At 33.1% G+C, this 20,568-nt stretch overlaps 2 protein-coding genes and 1 long non-coding RNA gene across 7 annotated transcripts in view; 1 reads left to right on the plus strand and 2 right to left on the minus strand.

The window, feature by feature from the left end:
• LOC111633127 (beta-1,4-glucuronyltransferase 1-like) overlaps positions 1–1,949 on the minus strand; it is an 11,331-nt gene extending 9,382 nt beyond the window's left edge. The window contains exon 1 of the mRNA XM_023377987.1: positions 1,852–1,949. The gene's annotated coding sequence lies outside the window, so the exon portion shown is untranslated. The remainder of the gene's footprint in view (positions 1–1,851) is intronic.
• A 1,936-nt stretch (positions 1,950–3,885) lies between these two features.
• LOC111633999 lies at positions 3,886–14,116 on the minus strand. Of its 5 annotated transcripts, XM_023380342.1 has the most exons (8): positions 13,673–14,114; positions 9,840–10,017; positions 8,454–8,689; positions 6,879–7,036; positions 4,972–5,001; positions 4,800–4,873; positions 4,273–4,407; positions 4,053–4,194 (listed from the first exon to the last, which is right to left on the minus strand). In XM_023380342.1, the coding sequence occupies exons 1-7, from the start codon at positions 13,823–13,825 to the stop codon at positions 4,316–4,318; spliced, it is 921 nt and encodes a 306-aa protein (XP_023236110.1). In that variant the 5' UTR covers positions 13,826–14,114; the 3' UTR covers positions 4,053–4,194; positions 4,273–4,315. The 5 variants fall into 5 exon arrangements, with proteins under 5 accessions (XP_023237492.1, XP_023234785.1, XP_023236110.1 ...); XM_023381724.1 differs by lacking the exons at positions 4,800–4,873; positions 4,972–5,001 and adding an exon at positions 13,384–13,609 and having other exon boundaries at positions 3,886–4,194; positions 13,673–13,809; XM_023381042.1 differs by lacking the exon at positions 4,972–5,001 and having other exon boundaries at positions 13,673–14,112.
• A 3,075-nt stretch (positions 14,117–17,191) lies between these two features.
• LOC111637010 overlaps positions 17,192–20,568 on the plus strand; it is an 11,808-nt gene continuing 8,431 nt past the window's right edge. The window contains exon 1 of the long non-coding RNA XR_002758669.1: positions 17,192–17,450. This is a non-coding gene — a long non-coding RNA (uncharacterized LOC111637010). The remainder of the gene's footprint in view (positions 17,451–20,568) is intronic.

Below are 20,568 nucleotides of genomic sequence, written 5' to 3' on the forward strand. Positions count from 1 at the left end.
TATGGAAATTAGGATAAACATAGGAAGATGGTCGTTGTTTAAAGGTTGTTTTGTATGCATTTCTGTTCAATGTTTCTGAAAATATGGCCGTTATAGGAAGGTGGTCGTTGTTTAAAGGTGTTTTGTATGCATTTCCGTTCAATGTTCCTGAAAATATGGTCGTTATAGGAAGGTGATCGTTGTTTAAAGGTGTTTTTTATGCATTTCTGTTCAATGTTTCTGAAAATATGGTCGTTATAGGAAGGTAGTCGTTGTTTAAAGGTGTTTTGTATGCATTTCCGTTCAATGTTGCTGAAAATATGGTCGTTATAGGAAGGTAGTCGTTGTTTAAAGGTGTTTTTTATGCATTTCTGTTCAATATTTCTGAAAATATGGTCGTTATAGGAAGGTAGTCGTTGTTTAAAGGTGTTTTTTATGCATTTCTGTTCAATATTTCTGAAAATATGGTCGTTATAGGAAGGTAGTCGTTGTATAAAGGTGTTTTGTATGTATTTCTGTTCAACGTTCTTAAAAAACGTGGCTATTATTTAAAAGTGGCCGTTGTTTAAAGGCTATTTTACATGCATTTCTATTTAAAATTTCCTGAAAATGCTTCGTTATTTAAATGTGGCCGTTATGTAGAGGTTATTTTATATGCCTTTCTGTTCAACTTTAAAAAATATAGCCATTATTTGAATGTGGGTCGTTGATTAAAGGTTATTCTATATGCATTTTGGTTGAACTTTCTTAAGAAAAAAAAAAGTGGTCGTAGTTGAAAGGTGCCGTGATTTGGAGGTTTTTTTTATATACATTTCAATACGAATTTCTAAAAAATGTGGCCTTGTTTAAAGGTTATTTTACACGCAACTCTGAAACAACAAACTGGCCGCCATTTAGAGGTGGCCGTTAATAAAGGTTCGACTGTAATTTATTACGAAATTCTCTATAAAAAGAGAAAAATTAAATCAATTTTTATATATTAAATTAAAAGAAAATAAATGTAAAACAATTTTTCTTTGGTTAATTTTAAGAATTAAATATTTGATAAATGAATTTTTTTTTCCTCTCTCTCTCTCTTTTCTTTTTTAAATTAAAAATCAAAATAATGAGATTAATCCTTAATAAACTCATTAAAATATTCTTTATAGATTTATGAATTTTAAATTTATACGAAATTTATGACTTAATTTCCATTTATTTTAATGAAATTTCGAGATTTTTCAATAAAAATTACTGGGTTTCACGTGAAATTTCACTTGCCACGAGTCCCTGTTTAAACAGCAGAAAGTTGGAGAAAAATACTTCGATTTAACGGTTTTTTTTAAATAAAAAATAAATAAATTTAGCTCGGTAACCTGTCTACACGGACAATTGAAGTATTTAGTGAAAATACGCTACGAAAATCGAATTAAAATGAAGGGAAAAACACCCCTGAAGATTACAGTTTATGTTAAAGTCGGTATTTGAAATTACACTAGTCACGAGTCACCTTTTAACAGCAGAAATAACCCTCGATTTAATGTATTTTTTTTAATGAAAAATAAACAGATTTAGTTACGTAACCTGTTTTATACGGACGAGTAAGGTTTTACCAATAGAGAATCACACCCTTAGGACCGAAAATCGAATCAGAATGGGAGAAGACAGACAAAAACCCCGACCCCTCTCCAAGGTTATAGTTTACGTTACTTGTAAGCAAACTATCAAAAGAATTGATTGGATAATACAAACATAACTTGGCAGTATACAAAACTGAATAATCGAGGTTATTATAAAACTGGGGGGTTTCGGGAGGGGGTGTGAGTATTTGGCCCTACCGAAAAATTAGGGGGTTAAGTATTAGGTACCAATGAAATCAGTAACTGTGCTTACCCAATCAGTAAGAGCGAGGCTTTGCAGAAGAGAAGCAAATTATCACTGCATAGACAAATCCAAAGAACACTCGACAGCACTTCTCTCTTGTCGCAGATGATCGGTCGATATTGCGCACGCGCCCTGCTTCCTCTATAACACAACCTCTTTGCGGAAGTGAGCTAAAGGAAGTAGGTATACACACACCATCCTCGCCATATTGCCACGTTTTCTTATACCAATAACTCTATAATTACGTACAGAAACTATACACAGCCAAGTAAATAACACCCCCAACGAGTAACTGAAGGGGTTATTCAAGCGAAATTTCTAAACTTCCTCCCCACCGTATAACTGTAACAAAGAGTAGTATGGAAGTAGCCTCACCCCCTCTTCTTTACCACCGAAATTCTGGCTTATCTGGCTTCAAACTGAAAACGTCGTGTCCGTCTTAAGCAGGTTTATCGCCTGGTTAAACTGTAAATTCACAAAATGGCTTGGCAACACTGTAGAAAAGTACGAAAAAAGAAATCTAAGGGGGGGGGGGTAGATAGCTTATTAGCACTTCCTCCATTGATTAAACATGGAAAAGGGGGCGGATGTAGTTTGTAGGGTGGAACTGCGATAAAATTCCCTAAAAAAAAATCCCTGTATCGAGTGTAAAGTACGATTAAAAGTAAGTTTACACAGGATCTAGTGGAAAAATAGTTTAAATCGATAGAATCAATAATAACAACACGCGCCGGCGTTATTGGATTTTTATGTTATTTAATACGTAAAATTTCATTTATTTATTTATAATTAATTAATTTTATACATAATTTACCAATTAATTAATATTTAGAGGGAGTTTCAAGACGTATTTTGNTGATATTTTGGAACTCGTCCAAACCGCTGTATTTCTTATCCAGATTGTAATTTATCTCCATCAAAGTATTAGTTCTGTCGTCGAGGATGAAGTGCTTTATCTAATTTATATAATTAATTCGTTCGTACGTTCCGTCTGTCGCTGAATATAAAGTCTATGGAAATTAGGATAAACACGCTACGTTTCCGTATCGAATATTCACTTGTAAATTGAATATTCTTGTATATTTTTATAGGAAATTGCTAGTAATACAAGTAAAATTTTCTATAAATATATCTCACCATCCCCTTAACCTTTAACCACCAAAATTTAAAAGAGTAAGTGACTTAAGCCCATTAATCTCCTTGCAAAAATTCAGAAACTTTCGACAGAATAAACAGGAGTTATTGAGCTTCAAAGTGGATCACCCCCCCTCACACACACACACATACAATACATAACACACTGAAAATTCGTATATACAGAAGAAACCCCCCCCAAGTATTTTTGCATTTCTCGACTTTTCAAGGTTAAATCACCCCCAAAATCTTAGGGGTGATCGATTTCCACCCTTTCCCTCTGTTATGTGAAAGTAAATATAATGTTTTTATATAGAAAACAATAGAGAAAATAGACTTGAATTGTTGTTTTCTCCTTTATTTCATCACTCGCTTTGTTTTTTTTAAAATTTTTTTTATAAATAAATCAGCAAAGAATCTTCATCATCATCATCATCATCATCATCATCAAAGCTATCAATTCGTGTTAATTGCGTTTCACTTGTTTTTTTAAATATAATTAACAAGTAAATTAGTCATTTTATAAACCAAAAACATAATTAATTATCGAACTTAATTTAGTAAACGATGATAAATAAACACAAGCTAAGAAGACGGTCGAGTTTAACAACGTTTTTGATTAATTAATTAAATGTTTAATTGAAATTAAAGGTATATTTACAGAAAATAATTGTAATTAGAGCCTTAAGAAGTGAAGAAAAACTACATTCACGCTTAATACTGCTCTTTATAATTATATAATACAATTTACATCCCGTAGAGAACGTCATCATTGAGCACATAAAATGATAATAAACTTAATTGTAATTAAAGAAACTATAATTATGTATATATGTATATATATATATATGAGTCTAAACGCGTTTAATTATGAGTGACACCAGGTTCACCCTTCCAAATTTATAGGTCATTTGTGGCGCTTGGTCCCGCCCTACACTCGGAGTTCACGCTCACTTTTATTTATTTATTTTTTTGTCTTTTGTTTTTTTTGGCAGTGATGGTGGGTCCACCCTCCAGGGGTTTGGAAAAAGACTAGTCGTAACCCGGCGGCGGTTTCTTTAATCACGTTCCAAGTAAGACCATCTGTGATTGGACGAAAAACTCTTGGTGCCTAATTTCTTGTGTCCTTCGTTGTCTCTCTTAGGACACAACCCGGTCGTGATGTCATACTCTCCATACTCGCAGTCGGGGATGTGACAGTAACCAGTTTCTACGCACCTGTAAAGACGTTAATTAGGGGATTATTAATATTAAGTTTCTTATATAAAGCGCTCCTCCTCCAAATGACGTAATTACCTTCTCTCCACTTCTGCTAAAGGATCTCTTCCCCTTTTGATCCTTAAACAGGGTCTTTGGCGATCGAAACAATCGCACGTGCATCTCCCATCTGGGTATTCTCGACGATGGAAAGGAATTGGACACTCGCGACAGCTGTCAAGTAATGTAAGAACAATTAAAAAAAAAAAAATACACTTTTTTTAAATATTTTAACTGGAAAATAAAGAATGTACACTTAAAAGAAAGGTGAGATGAGTTCTGACCCCCCCTTATTAAGCTTAAACGTATAAAAGAGACATTTTAGCTCCCCCCACAGCTCTGAATCGGGGGAAATTCCCGATAACCTCTCCCTCATTAAACTCAAACAAGCTTAATAAGGGAAAGAATAAACCTTAAAGATGTTATCACTTATTTTGAAAGATACAAAGGATTATCACGCTTCGTCTTCTTATTCATTATTTTTAATAATAAAATAACAAGATTATAGATAAATACGAAACCCTATAACACCTCGTACGAAGCCTTATTTCTATATAACACTTAACTCAATTCCCATGTATTATTCGAGAAGAGAATAACGTCGTGAGTCCTGTGTGTCTGTCTCTCTCTCTCTCTGTCTCTGTAAAAATTCTCATTAGATTAATGAATTTTTTAAAAGCAGCAGCAGCGACCAAGAGCCGCATAATAAATCTGTGGAATCGATATAAAAATACATACGGATCCTTACGTGATTTTTCGAGGGGGATGCTAGAAAAATAAATAATTTTAGAATAGTTTGCTGCATCCCATCTGCTTATGTTTAACGAGTAAGTAAAATAAACATAAAATAATAATGGAGTCGAGTGATTTTTAACTCTTTTTCCCCACTCTTCTTAAAGAGAAAATTGCAGAAGCATCCGGATGCTGGGGATGAGGAGATGCGGATGAAAAAAAATTGAGATGAGCATCTTTCCCTTTATCATGTCGACGTGTACATCAAAAACTAATTGTCCGGTCCGCAATTCAGTTTGATATTTTGGAACTCGTCCAAACCGCTGTATTTCTTATCCAGATTGTAATTTATCTCCATCAAAGTATTAGTTCTGTCGTCGAGGATGAAGTGCTTTATCTCTCTCTCTTTCTCTTTTTTTTTTTCATGAATGAAACTCGAATATTCTTAGAAATATACAAGATGGATGGAAAGTAACTAGGCATTAATAAATCTCTACGATTTTTCTAATAATAATGCAATCGTAATAAAATTTATGTTTTCATGTAGAACAATCAATGCGTTTTATAATTCCTTTATCGATGGTGTGAGTAGTGAAAGACAGAAGTTTCACATGCAATGGAAAAAAAAAATGTCTACTTGTCTGTTCGGGAGCACGCTATGAGGGGTGGAAATTAGTAGTTACTGCGAGGAGATGGTGGCATAAAGTTAAGGGAGGTTATGCCAAATCCATCCTGAAACAATCAAAAATTGTCATTCAAAGTTAATGACCACGATGTTGTTTACACGCTCAGAAGTGGCCATCCATCCACATCACGAGCCACATTCGTTTGAGGAAGTTTTGTGGATGGTGCCGACAACTACAATAAATTTTAAGGTATATAATCATGTTTCCACTTAATAAGGTACAGTATTTAATAAAATTCAGAAAATTTACATGAAAAATATAGAAATTATAGCGATTTCTCAATGCCTAGTTACTTTCCACCAACGCTTTATATAAATTTCAGTTTTCTCTATAGAGTTTAATGCTGCGGAAGATTTTCGGAGCTATACGCGTTAATCTTAACATAAATTATACAATCATCAATTATAAGCTCACATATCAGGGATGCATTATCATTAACGGATGACAAATCGTCATTAGCGTATACGCCGCACTTAATTAAGTCATCGTTATTATAACCGAATAAAGCATTTTCTAACATTAAAAAATTTTAAATAATTTTATAATAATTTTAACAATTTAAAATAAATTTTCTCTAGCGATTACTATTTTATACGTAAAATTAAATTTAATTTCCACCCCGGTACTGTGGTGCCATCTGTCGTTGAGAATTCGAAACGGGAAGAAGAGAGGGAGGGGGGAAAAAAAAAGAAAAAGTTCTTTGCTCTCGAGAAAGATTAAGAAAGTGACGGGCCATAGACTTTATAGAAATAGATGATGTGCTGAATCACTATCGACCTGTACTCCTTTTGTGATAGAAAAGAATGAGGAAGCCATTACGTCACAGAACAACGACCGATGATACGGGATTTAGGGGCAATTTCTGAAAGTTTCGGATGAGTCAGCAGCATTTTCTGAAGTTCTAGACACTGTTTTAGGCATCTTTATTGGGGGAAAAACGATTAATTCGGGTGTGGTTGCCCAGGTGGACCATTCTGGAACAACTTGTCACCTTGATACGGAGGTGTGGCCGGGCGGCGTATCGTATATGATGGCCTCACCGACGTCACACACGTATACAGTGTATGATAAGTAACGTAATATATCAACGATTCAACTTTTAAGAGGCCTGAGACTAGTGTGAAACTCACCCCCCTCCTTACAATACTACACGTAATTTTTTCATGTAAATAAGACTGTAACCTGCTTAAAAGTAACAAATAAACACACAGGAATGTATTATCTTACCTGTTACGATGTACTTTAGCCTTAGCATCACTCGACACCCCCTCTTCTGTTCGTGGTTGATCATTAACTGGCTGACACTCGCACTGAGTGTGATTAATAAATAATAGTTTTTCGATCGTGTTACCAATTTTTAAACCTTGTTTTCCCACGTGCAAAGTCTACAATAAAATAAATAAATAAATAAATAAAAATTACATTTTTTTTTAAAAAAATGGGTCAATGTAATTTTCATAATACCCTTTCCTTTGTTTTATTATTGTTATGTTAAAATCGGTGTTAATTGTAGGGAAAATATATATATAAAGGAGTTCAAGGAAAGAGAGAAGTGAATTATTGTTTTATTTCTCTAGAATTTGCATGTTTCTTAAGTTCTAGAACTAATTTTCTAGATATATTTAATTCTATAAACGTTAAGCTACAGAAAATTAAACTAAAAAAGCTCATTGCCCTATTGAAAACTTATCACAAATGTAGCCATCAAGTGTGAACTATAGTCTTATTTCTCTATAATTTTGTACATTTATTAAGTTCTAGAACTAATTTTCTATCTAAATTTAATTCTTCAAGCGTTAAATTGCACAAAATTAAGCTAAAAAAGCGCATCGCCTTATTGAAAAACCCATCATAAATGTAACTTTCTAGTTAACGAGTGCAATTAATCACCAATAATTATAGTTTAATGAGTCCTCCCTTTTTTTTCTAGTTAAAGACACAAGGTCAAATTACGTATTATAACTTTAATGTCTCTATTGACAAATTATAACTTGACCAGATAAATGGTCGATGTAACCATTAAAATTGATCATTGTCTAAGCTTTGATACGGGAAAAAAAATCAGATTATAAAATATATTATGAGTAATATATAGTCACAGTATCCATTCTGTGGAATTTTTATCTGTCCTTCTATCACAGTTTTCTCAGATATGATCTGTGTGATGCCACCATATGTTATAAATTAAAACGGATTAAATTACTTAAACGTATTTTAGACATTACTAATTTATTTTTAATTAATTAAATAAAGAATAAATGATATTATAAAAACATATTTTTTAAAAGTTTATTTATTAAAATATCCTTAATGATAATACAGAGAAACCTCCGAACAACGGACACCGACGGGAACACTAAAAATGGACGTCATTCGAAGGTAAAGAAAGTCATCGCCTACAAATTTTTTGTTTAAAAAATATTCCCGAATAACTGGCCGTTGTTTACAGGTTGTTTTTTTTTAAATGTATTTTTAATAAAACAAAATTTCTTGTGTTACAATACGTATTAAAAAAAATATGGATTAATGGAGAAGACGTAAGAGAACACGAGAAGTATATATCTATTGTCTTCGGTCTGAATTCTTTATTTTATGACTTGTTAAAGGGGGGTAACATCACTTTAAATTGCCTGTTATTTAAACTGGGCATAGTGTTAAAGGAAGAAATTATTGTTTCCTTCAATTGATATATATTTTTACAAGGAAAGAAATGATAGGTTTGGGCAGGAAATTCGCCCAATTTAAAAATTGAAAGTGTAGACGAAAATGTCATCCCCGTATAAAAAATTGAATTGTACTCACGTAAAAAGGCAGTGCCACCTCCTGAACGAACCTCGGTACGCATTGAAAGGCATCGTTGTCACAGCAACCGCTATCATCCCCGCATCTGTACACTACAGTACACCTGGGTAAGTATTCCTTTGATGGATCCGGATAATAATCTTTAACCCTGATCACTCGACTTCCTGGTGTTCTGCATCGGGCCACGTCTCTGATTTTTAGATAATGTAAATTGGCTTGTCTTATGTCTTCCAGATCTAGCAGATAAAAATACAATTAAAACATCTCTAGTATAAAAGCGAATCGTTAAACACTACAATAAATACACGGACGATGACGTAAAAAACAAATATGGTAGCGTTAAATGGAAATGGAAGATAAGAATCTAAAGTTTTATCGATTTTCTTTAATCCGATTTGTTAGTGGCGAGGCTTTTACTAGATATTGATCGATTATTGGACAATCTGTCAGTCAATCAAATTAATCTAGCCAATCAGCGTTGCGAAAACCGCAGATTTATTGGATTTGCATCTCAATAGTATAACCGAAGACCACACATGTAGATAAATTCACTTTAAAGTCTTCCCAGTTTTATAAATTTAAATGGCGATTAATTTTAAATAAAAATATATTATAAATGTTCAAATTTTTAATTATATTAATAAATTTATTTATTAAAAATCTTGCAATTTCTATATAAATGATAATACAGTCAAAAAAATCTTCTGAACAACGGTCAATGATGGGAAGATTAAAAGTGACCGCTGTTCGGAGGTGAGCCATAGTATGGAAGTTTTTACTTAATAAATTTTCTGGTCGCTGTATAGAGGTCGTCCACTGTTTGAATTTTCAGATGTATTTGATTAAATATATTTTCATATTCGATAAAGTGCACGTGTTTGATGTGTTTGGACAAATGCCAATGACAATCTTTCATATCGTGTAACAAAATTTGATACACACTACACCATATAATTCACTCGTTTTTACTTATTAAAGTAACAGATAAGTTGGACCATAAAATAAAACACAGATAAAGTTTTTCTTTCTCCTGAATAATTCATTCGAAAACACCAACCGTTACTCATTAAGAGAGTGTGCAGACTGATCTATAAAACACAGAAAAAAAAACACACACACAGAGTATCGAGTATTCCAGTGTGATAATTGGAGTTATAAAGATAAAATCGGGTCAAGCACGACTTTCAATAGGTAACAGGATGTTTCCTAAAATTTTCTTAATTGAATATCATTCGCCTACGTCACAAAGAAGTGAACTGAACATGCGTACTATATACAGGATAAGGGTTATATCCTCTCCCTCTCTGCTCTATAAGTGTTTGAATTTCATTCACTTCTGTTTTTCCCCCCTTCCCTATTTTTTCCTATAGAAAATTACAAAAATACCTTTTCCGTTTTTGATCCTCTTCGGTTTTTTGGCCCTACTTAAATCATTTTCCTGAAAATCATTTTCTTCTTCTGTCTGTTGTAGCCCATAAAACAGTCTGTAAAATTCTCGATAACTGCTACTCTGATTCGTATCGTGTGCTGATAATGACGGCATCGAAGATGATGTATTTACATCCTAAAATTTGAAATAATTTAATTAATATTCGATAATTAAAATTTTTAAATTAATTTAGACCGTTTTCTCCCTTAGATCACTCGCATTTTTTTTAAAAAAACCAATAAACTTTATCTATTTAAATTTTTAAAAATTACCTACTGTTATTGGTTGATTATAAATGACGCAATTTAAAATAATTGGTTAATTTTTTCGCGCTCTCCTCTTATTGGTTAATTATAAATTAAGTAATTTAAAATAACTGGCTGGTTTTTCGCGCTCGTAGCTTATTGGTTAAGTATAAATGACGAATTTTGAAGTAATTGGTTAATAGTTTCGCACCCATCTCTTATTGGTTAATTATTAATGATGCAATTTAAAATACTTGATTAATACTTTCGCGCTCGTCGCTTATTGGTTAATTATAAATTACTCAATTTGAAATAATTGGTCAATGTTTTCCGCGCTCTCTGCTTATTGGTCAGTTACAAACAACTCGATTATAATCGGTTTCTGATTGGTTACTTATTGTTTTATCAACCAATAAGCTTAATTTATTTGAAAAATTATCAGAATAGTGTCGTAGACATACCGTAACGTTTAAAAAACTTAATTTTATAAAATATCGCTTCGTTATTTTGTAGTAAATAAATTTAAGACAAATTTTATGGATATCCCATTACTATTTTGACGTCATTTACGACGTAGTCCATTCAATAAATTAGTTTCAAACCGATGACAAACGGATATTTTATTTAATGTAGCACTCGTCCTTGATCCTCTCTCGATTCATAAATCCGAAATTATAGTATGGCGGCGGTATATTTGCCACAAATAAGTGGATCATTTAGATTTATTATAATTTTTTTATACGGTGTTAGAAGGGAGGGTCGAACAAGGTTACGTTTTTAAAACACCCGGAAATGATCCCGGACATCTGGACCTAAAACCTTACATAATTACTATAAAAATCAGCTTTAAATAAAGAAAACACGCGCAAAAAAGGGGAAAAAAGTCTTATCATGAATATAAAATAAGAGAAAACAGATACTTTACACGTTACCCTTCATTAAACACGTAAGATAATCCGCGGTGTAGCTTTGTCATTCGTAAGTTACCAAAGATTTGCGACGTTTTTTAAGGCCGGTTCGTAAATTTTAAGCAAAAATAATATGAATTTATCGTGTCTACAATACACTAAACGGCGTCAAAGCCCTCTTTGTCGACCGCAGTTCCGTCTGGTGACGTCACGATGTTGACATTTATTAGGATAATACCAATCCATCAAGTTACTCGGAGAGAGTTTAGTATATTTCAACCCCTCTTAGAAGAAATGTCAAAGGTCACGTAAACGTTGACTTTTATATATATATAACCGAGAAAAACACACCAACTTCCACACTTATGGCGGTGGTTGTTTACTTTTGATACCAATAAAGGAGCTTCTATTTGACCGCACGTGAGAGAGGTAGTACTGTAGTGTGACGTTTTTCTCTTAGATAGAAAGCATGAAATTTCGCACCGATTTAGAGGTTAGGAGGGAGGAAAAAATCGAAAGAATTAATGTGTTAAATCAATTGAAACTGTGAGAATATAAATTGATACTCTGGCACGACGTCACAAGGCGATTTTCCCGTGTAATACGAGGTCATTATAATGAGATTCTCCTTATGACTCATTTCTTCAGAATGATCTCTCGTGCTTTTTTTTTTTAATGTTCGTGCCCCCGTTAATCATTTATAAATTTTCGTTTGAATTTTTTATTTTTTTGATCTTCTAAATGTTTCTGGTTAAATTATAAAAACATTAACGGGTGTTTGGTTAACCTAGACTCTGTTTTGACAGCTGCGATATACGAAACTTCAAAAAAAAATGTTTTTTATTCAGTTGTAAAAGGTCTTCATTCCCTGTTTTAAGTTAATGATACTTTCCGGATAAGAATTTTTAAAGAAATTTCCCCAGAAAATGGTTTGTCCCTCGTAGACAGTGACGAGAAACAGCGCAGGAAGAGCTATCGGTGTTCTTGAAGAAGTCAAACTAAGATTAGATACAAGGCACGCGTCTTGAGAAGTACTTTATGGCTCTGTCTTCGATTTATGATAAGAAATATCAACATCATACACTCAAGGTACAGTACAGTCGTGTTGTCTTACGTCCATCAATACACCAGACCAAAACATACACATACACGCCAGACTATTTTTGTCAACGTCGTGTAGTGTGACGTGTTACAATAATACTGGATTTCGCCGAATAAATAAATGCAAATATCACGAAAAATTTTTTCGAGAACAAAATAAATCTATCCATGTTTATACTAAAAGAAATTCTTATCTAAATCGTCCTCCATAGTTTAAGATGATGCTGAAGATGCCTGTTTAATAGAATAGTCAGGAGATTGGTCTCAAGTACACTCGACTATCCCCGGGGACCATCTTTTTTTTTTTTTTTAATTTTAACCGGTCCTGGGGTGGAGTAAACGCTAGTAAACACCCACACACCTGTTTTAAATTCGTTTACCTTGGTATTGATTGCTTCCAGGTATGTAGACAGGTATAAATGACACTCGGAGTGAGGGCAACGAGACCCTAAGCAAATAACTTGATGGAAAAAATATAATATTTATTACTTTTCATTTTTAGAATGATGTGGGTTTGTTTTTTTTTTTGTTTTGTTTTTCTTTAACTTTTATATTTTTAAATCGGGATATCCGCTGTAGACACCAGTTTTTTCCTAATCTTATCACGTGTTCCTGTGTCGTTCTTCTTAGATAATACACAGGGCTATCTCACCACCAGAAAGCTGTTATGTAAGCTTTATCAGCTTTTGTTTTTAGGATTAAAAAACACTTTCCTACGTAGGAAAGTACAGAATTTCTTTCTGGATACGATAGATTGTTTAATACAGATGTTTAATTAAACAGGAGGAAAGTACAAGTTAAAAAATGTGGCTCAAAAAAAAGGAAAAAAAAAAAAATAGATAACAAGAGGAAGGATTAGCGAAATTCTTGTTTTCCTATACGAAAATTATTTAGGTCAACACACTAATTAGTTAAAATATTCCGGTGTGAATATTTTATTTATATATCAATAATTAAACTCGACATTTATCCATGTGTTTCGTTCTTAAAAATTCATGTATTATGCTCATGTTCCTACTCCAAAAAATAAAAAAAAAATATTCGAAGGTCGTTCGAAGGTCATAGATGTTTATCGTCTAAGATGACCATTAAATTAATTATTATTATTATTATTATTTAATTAGAATTAAAATATCTTTCGCTCTTAAGATAGAGCAATGTTTTCTTTTTTTTTTCTAATTTAAATAAAATTTCGCATGCATGGATATAAATCGACGCGAATAAAATATCATTTATGAAGTAATCACCCTTGACACTCGAAAGTGTTGCCATGTTAGGAGGGGTTGGCAAATTGGCAGATTATCCTTAGAAGAGTCATGCTGTCTCTGCCAGACTGGAAATGTCTCGCTCTGTCCCACTTTCCTCACTTAAGTCAGTCGATGACGAGCTTGAAAAATGGAAAAACCCTCGAATGACCCTTCAATATGTTAGCACGAACTTTCTCTCGTGTTAATTAAACACGCGAGTTTTTACCTGTTTAATAAACACTAAAATTGCGTTAAATTTACTTATAAATTATTATAACATTTGACTCACCTTTGTAGTATTGTTTGTAGACACGGTCAACACTAAATTATTATTGTTTTGCCTGAGTAAACTCTCTAAGAATTGCTTACTGTTGCTACAATGCACCGAACCCAATACTAATAAAGTGAAGAATAGTTGGAGGAGTTTATTTACGTATGCCATATTTAGCACATAGGTTACATCTAAGGTACAGCATCGCCCTGGTAGTAGCTCATGTTGAAGCCTGGCTGGATAGTTAGTTACTGAAGGACGTCTGTTCTACCCAACGAGTGAGGATAGCACGTACTACTTTGCTATTCGCTTCTGCATGACCGTGTTGCATCTATCTATATCATTGCGCATATACTTTCTTCCATATTAAATTACTGTTAACTCACTGATACACATACTATCAATTATCTTCACTAAAAATCGATCAGAAGATGTGCAGGAAGCGAAATATGCCGACACAGTTCCTACCCCCCCACTCCACACGTTCTTCGATTAATCAATGAAATTAATAAAAGGTGGGTGGGTCGTGTACTTTTTTTCTATGCTCACCCTCCCCCCGACACTGCAACATGTGTTATATCCAATTCCCATAATATAGTTTGACAGTAAATTCGGAAGAAACAGGGAGATCACTTAACAAACAGGGTGATGTAACAGGTGGGACCGGTATGAGAAATTGCTGCTTATGAGGTTTATATTTTAATTTAAAAAAATATATAAGGGAAAGTGATACTTTAGGGGTATATTAATTTGAAATTTTAGCTGTGAGAATCGAGTTTTTACAACTGGAAGTGCCATAACACCGAGATTGCAATATGGAGGGACTTCAGAAAAAAATTGTTCCTGTGTTCTTAAATATGTTTAGTATGTAGTAGCACACCCCTTATGAAGTTAGTAAACTTAATTATGGATAGATTTAACATAACGTGAGACGAAATTTTAAGAGAATTGAGACGTAACAGGAGGGAGGAGGGTGGTGGAATCTTATATCTTAAGAATGAGTTGGGGATTTTACGACTTTTATGTTTGAATGATTTACATATAAGACGTGATTCGTTTGGCCAAAAATATTCTAATTTTAGATAACACGTGAAGGAAAATGGCCGAGGGCATGAGAGGTCGAATTTTGACATTATTCCAATTACCTATTCAGTGTTTTTATCGTGGAGCAAGAAGAAGGAAAAAGAAAAAAAACGCTTCCTCCAACCGTTGAAAGTGAGTAAATAATGCTTATTTTTTTTGGTCATTCTTAATTTCTTTACCATACCATATTAGGTAAGTTTATAGATCAACACCTGCGCGACCTTGAGAAGACAATTGTATTTTTCTATTATGTAGGGATTTTTTTTTCTCCCTGCGAGTTTTTCTCCGGGATAATAGAATTCTGCTTGTTTTCGGGGCGACAGGTGGTCGCTGGTACAGAGATACGGAGCATGCGCCCGAGGAAACGATCTCAATCATCCGAGTCATCGATGAACTTAACGAAGAAGTGAATTTACGATTGTCAAAAATGTTCTTTAAAAAAAAAAAAAGGAGCCGGGCGCCTTCTTTAAAAGTCGCAAGGTCGAGCGATGAGAACACCCTACATTCGGTGGGAAGTGCGAGTTTTTGTCGCTGGCTTCGTTTTACACGGGGTCACGAAGGTCAACGGGGTCAGGCGCGCTGGCCCCCCGACACATGTCGCTTCTTTGATGACGTCATTAGAGAGTACGCGGCGGTTATCTACTAGAAAATTCGCGCGACCGATGCTCCTGGTAGTTCATAAGGGAGGGGGGAAAAAAGTCTCTAGTTTGGCCCTCCTATGAGAAATCTTGGAAGTTTTACGCAATCCCAGTAAACAGATTCGTAATTCTGAATATTTAATACACAGGTTGACCTTGAAATAAACACTTTCTCATTGACTTTGCATTAATCATATATTGCGAGCTTTCAAAGCCTCCATACTTTCGTTTCACAACTTGATACGTTAATTAATATTTCTAGGAAGTAAGAAGTGATGTCTAATTATGTAAATATGCTAATTTTACACACACATATATATATTTCACTCTCTTTACATCCCAAAAGCCGTGTTAACACATAAATATATCAGTTTTGCCAATTTCTTACTCCACGAAAAGCATCAACACAGCAAAAAAAAGGGGTGTTCATTAAAAAGATTGATGCTGCCAAATCCCCACTTCAAGGATCTTCCTGTTCCTTTATCACTTTAATATTAAATCTTGTCAAAATACTTATCCAATACACCACGATAACCGAGTTCTAGAGCCTTCTAGATCATCGTTTTCTCTAGTTTCTAGATAAAATTATGGACTAGACGGGTGTCTACACCCATAAAAAGCTGTAATTAGTATTTTTTTTTTCTTTTTTCCTTTAAATTTACTAAACGTCAATCTTTATCTGTTAATTCTGACAAAATACGTGGGCTGGAAATCAACTTTAACCTATTTTTTTAAAGGTTTATAGACCTAAATATTCCTACAATTTATCATAAATAAGTGAATTTTAGTCACGTGGATCTGTCATTTTAACGTTTCTACATAGAATTTTCTGAAAAAAAAGTGATAAAATTAAGTACAGAGCTTCCAAATATTCGATAGTTTATAAGTTTATAACTCTATAAACACCCACACGCTTCTAGATACAGGGATAAAAATCAAGTATAACTGGACACGATAATATAAACAAGAGTTAAAGGTATACATTACATAAAATTACGTAAAAGTTAGGAGGAAACTATCGTACTTCTCTTAGAAAATTTCAAGTAGAACCTATAGGATATCGTGTATATCCTTGGCACCACTTCAAAAAAATAATAATAATCTCCATAATAGTAATTACACGATAAAGATTTATTTTCTAGTATAATTTGACGTTAAAAATCTACCAGAATATGGTATTCGAGTCACATATATTTAAAGATTAAGATGGAGCAAGTGTAAGAATTGGAGTGGGGCCAGGAGTGTCAAGGACTTTCTCTAGCCACATCCTCTTTAACTCCTTCACCAGGATCACCTCAGACGTGGTAGGAAAAAAAGTGTTAGATGCTCATTAATAATACTTTTTTTTCGGGGGGTGAGACTAGTGTAAATCTGAGTAATGGGGTTAAACTTTTAATTTATGTAAGGAGGAAAGTGCTTTATTAATATTTTCTCTGTTTAAAACACGTTAGTAATTCCTTTTTTTTTTATATTCTTCTTCTTCTATTTGGGAATTACGCAAGACATCGTTTGTCATTGAAGTGTAAAGTAGACATTTTCCACCCCAGGCTCCGAGAGGTCGCATCTTTAATATAATAAACGTGTTTTAATCACGATGCGAACACCTTTTCACGGGTTAAACACAATAGAATTCGTTAAAACGGGGTATTTTATAACCACATAAACACTCCCCAAAATAGAGCCAGTTTCTTCGCTTCGATAGGATCGCGAATGGAGGAAGCAACGACCTTTCGATCATACAATAATTTCTTTAATTCTAGACATAAATTTCTAATTTTTTTCCTTTTTCTTTCTTTCTTTCTTCCAGACTTAAAGGCTGCATTTAGTCAGATAAGAATGCTCCTTCCGTCTTCTAAGATAATTTCAAAATGGAGTTAATCCAAGACTTTGCACGTGTTACAGTCAGCAGGATGATAAATATTTTTAGCTTACAGCTGACAGAGATAGAAAAGAAAGGCGTAAAGTACATAAAAAGTTACATGAAGAACCGGTAAAAGTTGTTATTCCAGTAGTTTTGATGGCAGATATCTTTTAGTGGCCTCAAAGGAGCATCCCCGAACATCTTACATAAATAAGTAAGTTTCTTAGAAAAATTATCGACAATTAACCATTAACTAATCGTGTTTAAGATTGCTTTTTACTAATTACAATTAAAGATTAATTAATAAATTCGAAAGGAGAGAGAATTAAATTAACTATTCTATCCCAAATAAAGCTATTCTAAGTCTTAATGCATCCCCAATTTCTATAATTATCACGTCAGCATCATAAATCACTCCATCTTTAAAGGATAGATACTTATATTTATCAACCTACCCTTCATTGTAGCAAATAATAATAATAAGCAGTAGATACTTTCTACCCCCTTTTTTTACAAGGTGTTTTCCTTAATTGCTGGGCGTGCTCGCTTCTAAAATTACTTTATCTCGCCTGAATATATTAATATACTGTATTATTTCTGTATGTTTTACCGCCATTTTCTCTACGACGGTGACGAAAACACCCCCACGTGCGGTCCCGACGACCTTGGCAGTATTTAAAGTAACCTTTTATCAAGTTAGGAACCATCCGAAATGGAATAAAACATGGCTCATTCCACGTTTTAACGGGGGTACGACATCATATATTTCACTATAAAGGGGTGAAGTATGAGTGAATTCTCTTCCGCGTAGGCGTACGTATCCCGTATATTACGTTATGCAAACCAGTTGCCGAATTCTTCACCCCCAAAAAAAAAATATTCCGACCACCCATCTAGCATTCGACGTCATTCATATTTCATGACACGTCTCGAAGCCTTCAGGGGTGACCCCTCCAAAAATAATAATAATATCGAATGCGAAAGATGAATGAATCGACGTCGAATTCATTTAATTGTACCTTTACTCGTCTATAAATTAAATATTTATTTTAATAATATATAAATTCTACATCCCAAACTTATCATTAGCCGCCATACTGATCACCCCTTACCACTGGATATTTCATAAATTTTTTTTAGAAATAGTTTTGTACACAATCTAAATATTTATGTATATAACTTTAAACACGGCCTTTGGAGCAATAACTAATTTGCCTTTGCTCCTTGCATAACTTAGAATATTAATTATATATATATATATAATTTTTTTTCTATGGGGGTTTAGTGCCAGACATTCTAAACTGGCAGATCTTGAGGAGAAATTTCGTTCTAGTAACTTCAATACCACATACGAAGCTATAAAACATAAATAAATATTAATATTAATAGTATAAGAGGATGCGGGATATGTAAACAAGTAAAAAAGAAAACAACATTATTCCCTTCAGAGAATTAAATATGAAGCCTTAATATATACAAGATCTATCTGAAAAAGTGAACATTGTAGTGTGTTTAGGGGTATATAGGACTCTGCTGTACCCCCTTATGGAGGTTTCCCCCCAATTAAATCCACGGTTACTACCAGGTATCTCGGGTAGTAACGAATTTCCTTTCTGAACCCCCCCTCGATTTTCTGGATGCGTAACATAAATTCGGTATTGCGGTCCATCCCAGATACGATGTCGGAAGGTGTATCCGCGAACAACGTCACGAATGATACCGTATCCCATCAATCTTCGCGAGTCACCCGAATGCGCAACACACATAGCTTACATACACACCCGGGTGACGAGAAACTAATCAACCTCTTCTCTAAACACAAATTCAAAACTTGGGTGGACTCCTTGTCTCATTTATTCTTCCCTCCCCTCCATCCGGTACAATTTCCTCTCCGTATTTTGACCTAGGAAACGTGATCAAATTGTAAAAAATAATAAATATCCATCCTCCTGCGAGTAAACTTTAAAAGATTTTCTCCTGTTTACCACCGCAGCACCAATTTGGAAAGAGTAGAAGGTCTAAGAAGGTCGTAGGAAAATAAAGAAAAACTTTATTTATAGAAGGTCAAAATACGGCGCCAACCACTTTATGTAACGAAAAATTGCATTTTTAAATAAACCTCAATCAAAATTGGGGTTTAAAGTTACCTATACCAACGTTCTGTTGCCCATGAAAGCATAAAAAAAAAATATAATAAAAATAAATTCTTGTAACTCGTTTGCAGGATGCTTAAGGCTGAGATTCCAGGAAGATGACTCAGCCTTAGGACAATGCCTCGGATTGCTCACTCTTAACCAATTATTCGACTGACCATTATAACTCAGATATAACAAATATTTAGTCCACCCCTCAGCATCTTGTATGTCGTAAAATTAAGATTTTTTTTTCGTTTATTTCTATCGCTCGATAAAAACAAATATTTATATCTTTTTAATGACATTGAGTATAATATAATATAGATTTATAACCGAACGCTATATTTTATACAAAAAAAAATGAATAAAATTAAACTTTTTATCGTCTTATTCCTTCGAAATTAAATTCTAGATGAGTTATTCTAAAATATATGAATATTTTTATAAAATATGTCGGTTACAGAACGAAATTGACTTTTTATTTCGATTACAAAATGCCAATTACAAATATTCTAGAGAAATGTAAACAAACAATCACAGAATGTCAATTACAACAGATGTTTTGTGACGTAACTGACATTTATTGTTGTGTATTATTACGAAATTTACAATTCGTTTTAACTACAAAAGTGTCGATTACAAATTATTCTAGAAAATGTTAGAGTTTTTTTTCTCTAGAATATTTATATTTCTATTTTTTCTAAAGAATTTTTTTCTAGAAAATTCTAGAGAAACATCATTCATTTTTACGTATTCTAGAATATTTCTAGATTTTTTTTCTAGAATCTAATATTTTCTGGATTATAAATTTCTTAATTTACATAAAAATTCTAGAGAAAAACGTTATTTTTTTACATATTCTAAAATATTTCTAGATTGTTTCTAGAATCTATAATATTTTCTAGAAAATTCTAGAGGAAAATTTTGGTTTTTTTATTAAAATATGTAAATTAACGATAAATTTATAAAAATTAAGAAATTAAGTTCTAGAGAAAAACATTCATTTTTACATATTCTAGAATGTTTCTAGATTTTTTTTCTAGAATCTATAATCTTTTCTAGAATATAAGTTTCTTAATTTACATAAAAGTTCTAGAAAACATTCTAAATAAATAATTAACTTTTTTCTAAAACTTAAAAAAGTATTAACAGTATAGTTTCTTTTTAATTTTAATTTTTAAAATTAAAAAAAAAAAA

This window comes from Centruroides sculpturatus, unplaced genomic scaffold (genome assembly GCF_000671375.1).
Source record: "Centruroides sculpturatus isolate CEXI.00-Female unplaced genomic scaffold, Cexi_2.0 scaffold146, whole genome shotgun sequence".
NCBI lineage: Eukaryota > Metazoa > Arthropoda > Arachnida > Scorpiones > Buthidae > Centruroides > Centruroides sculpturatus.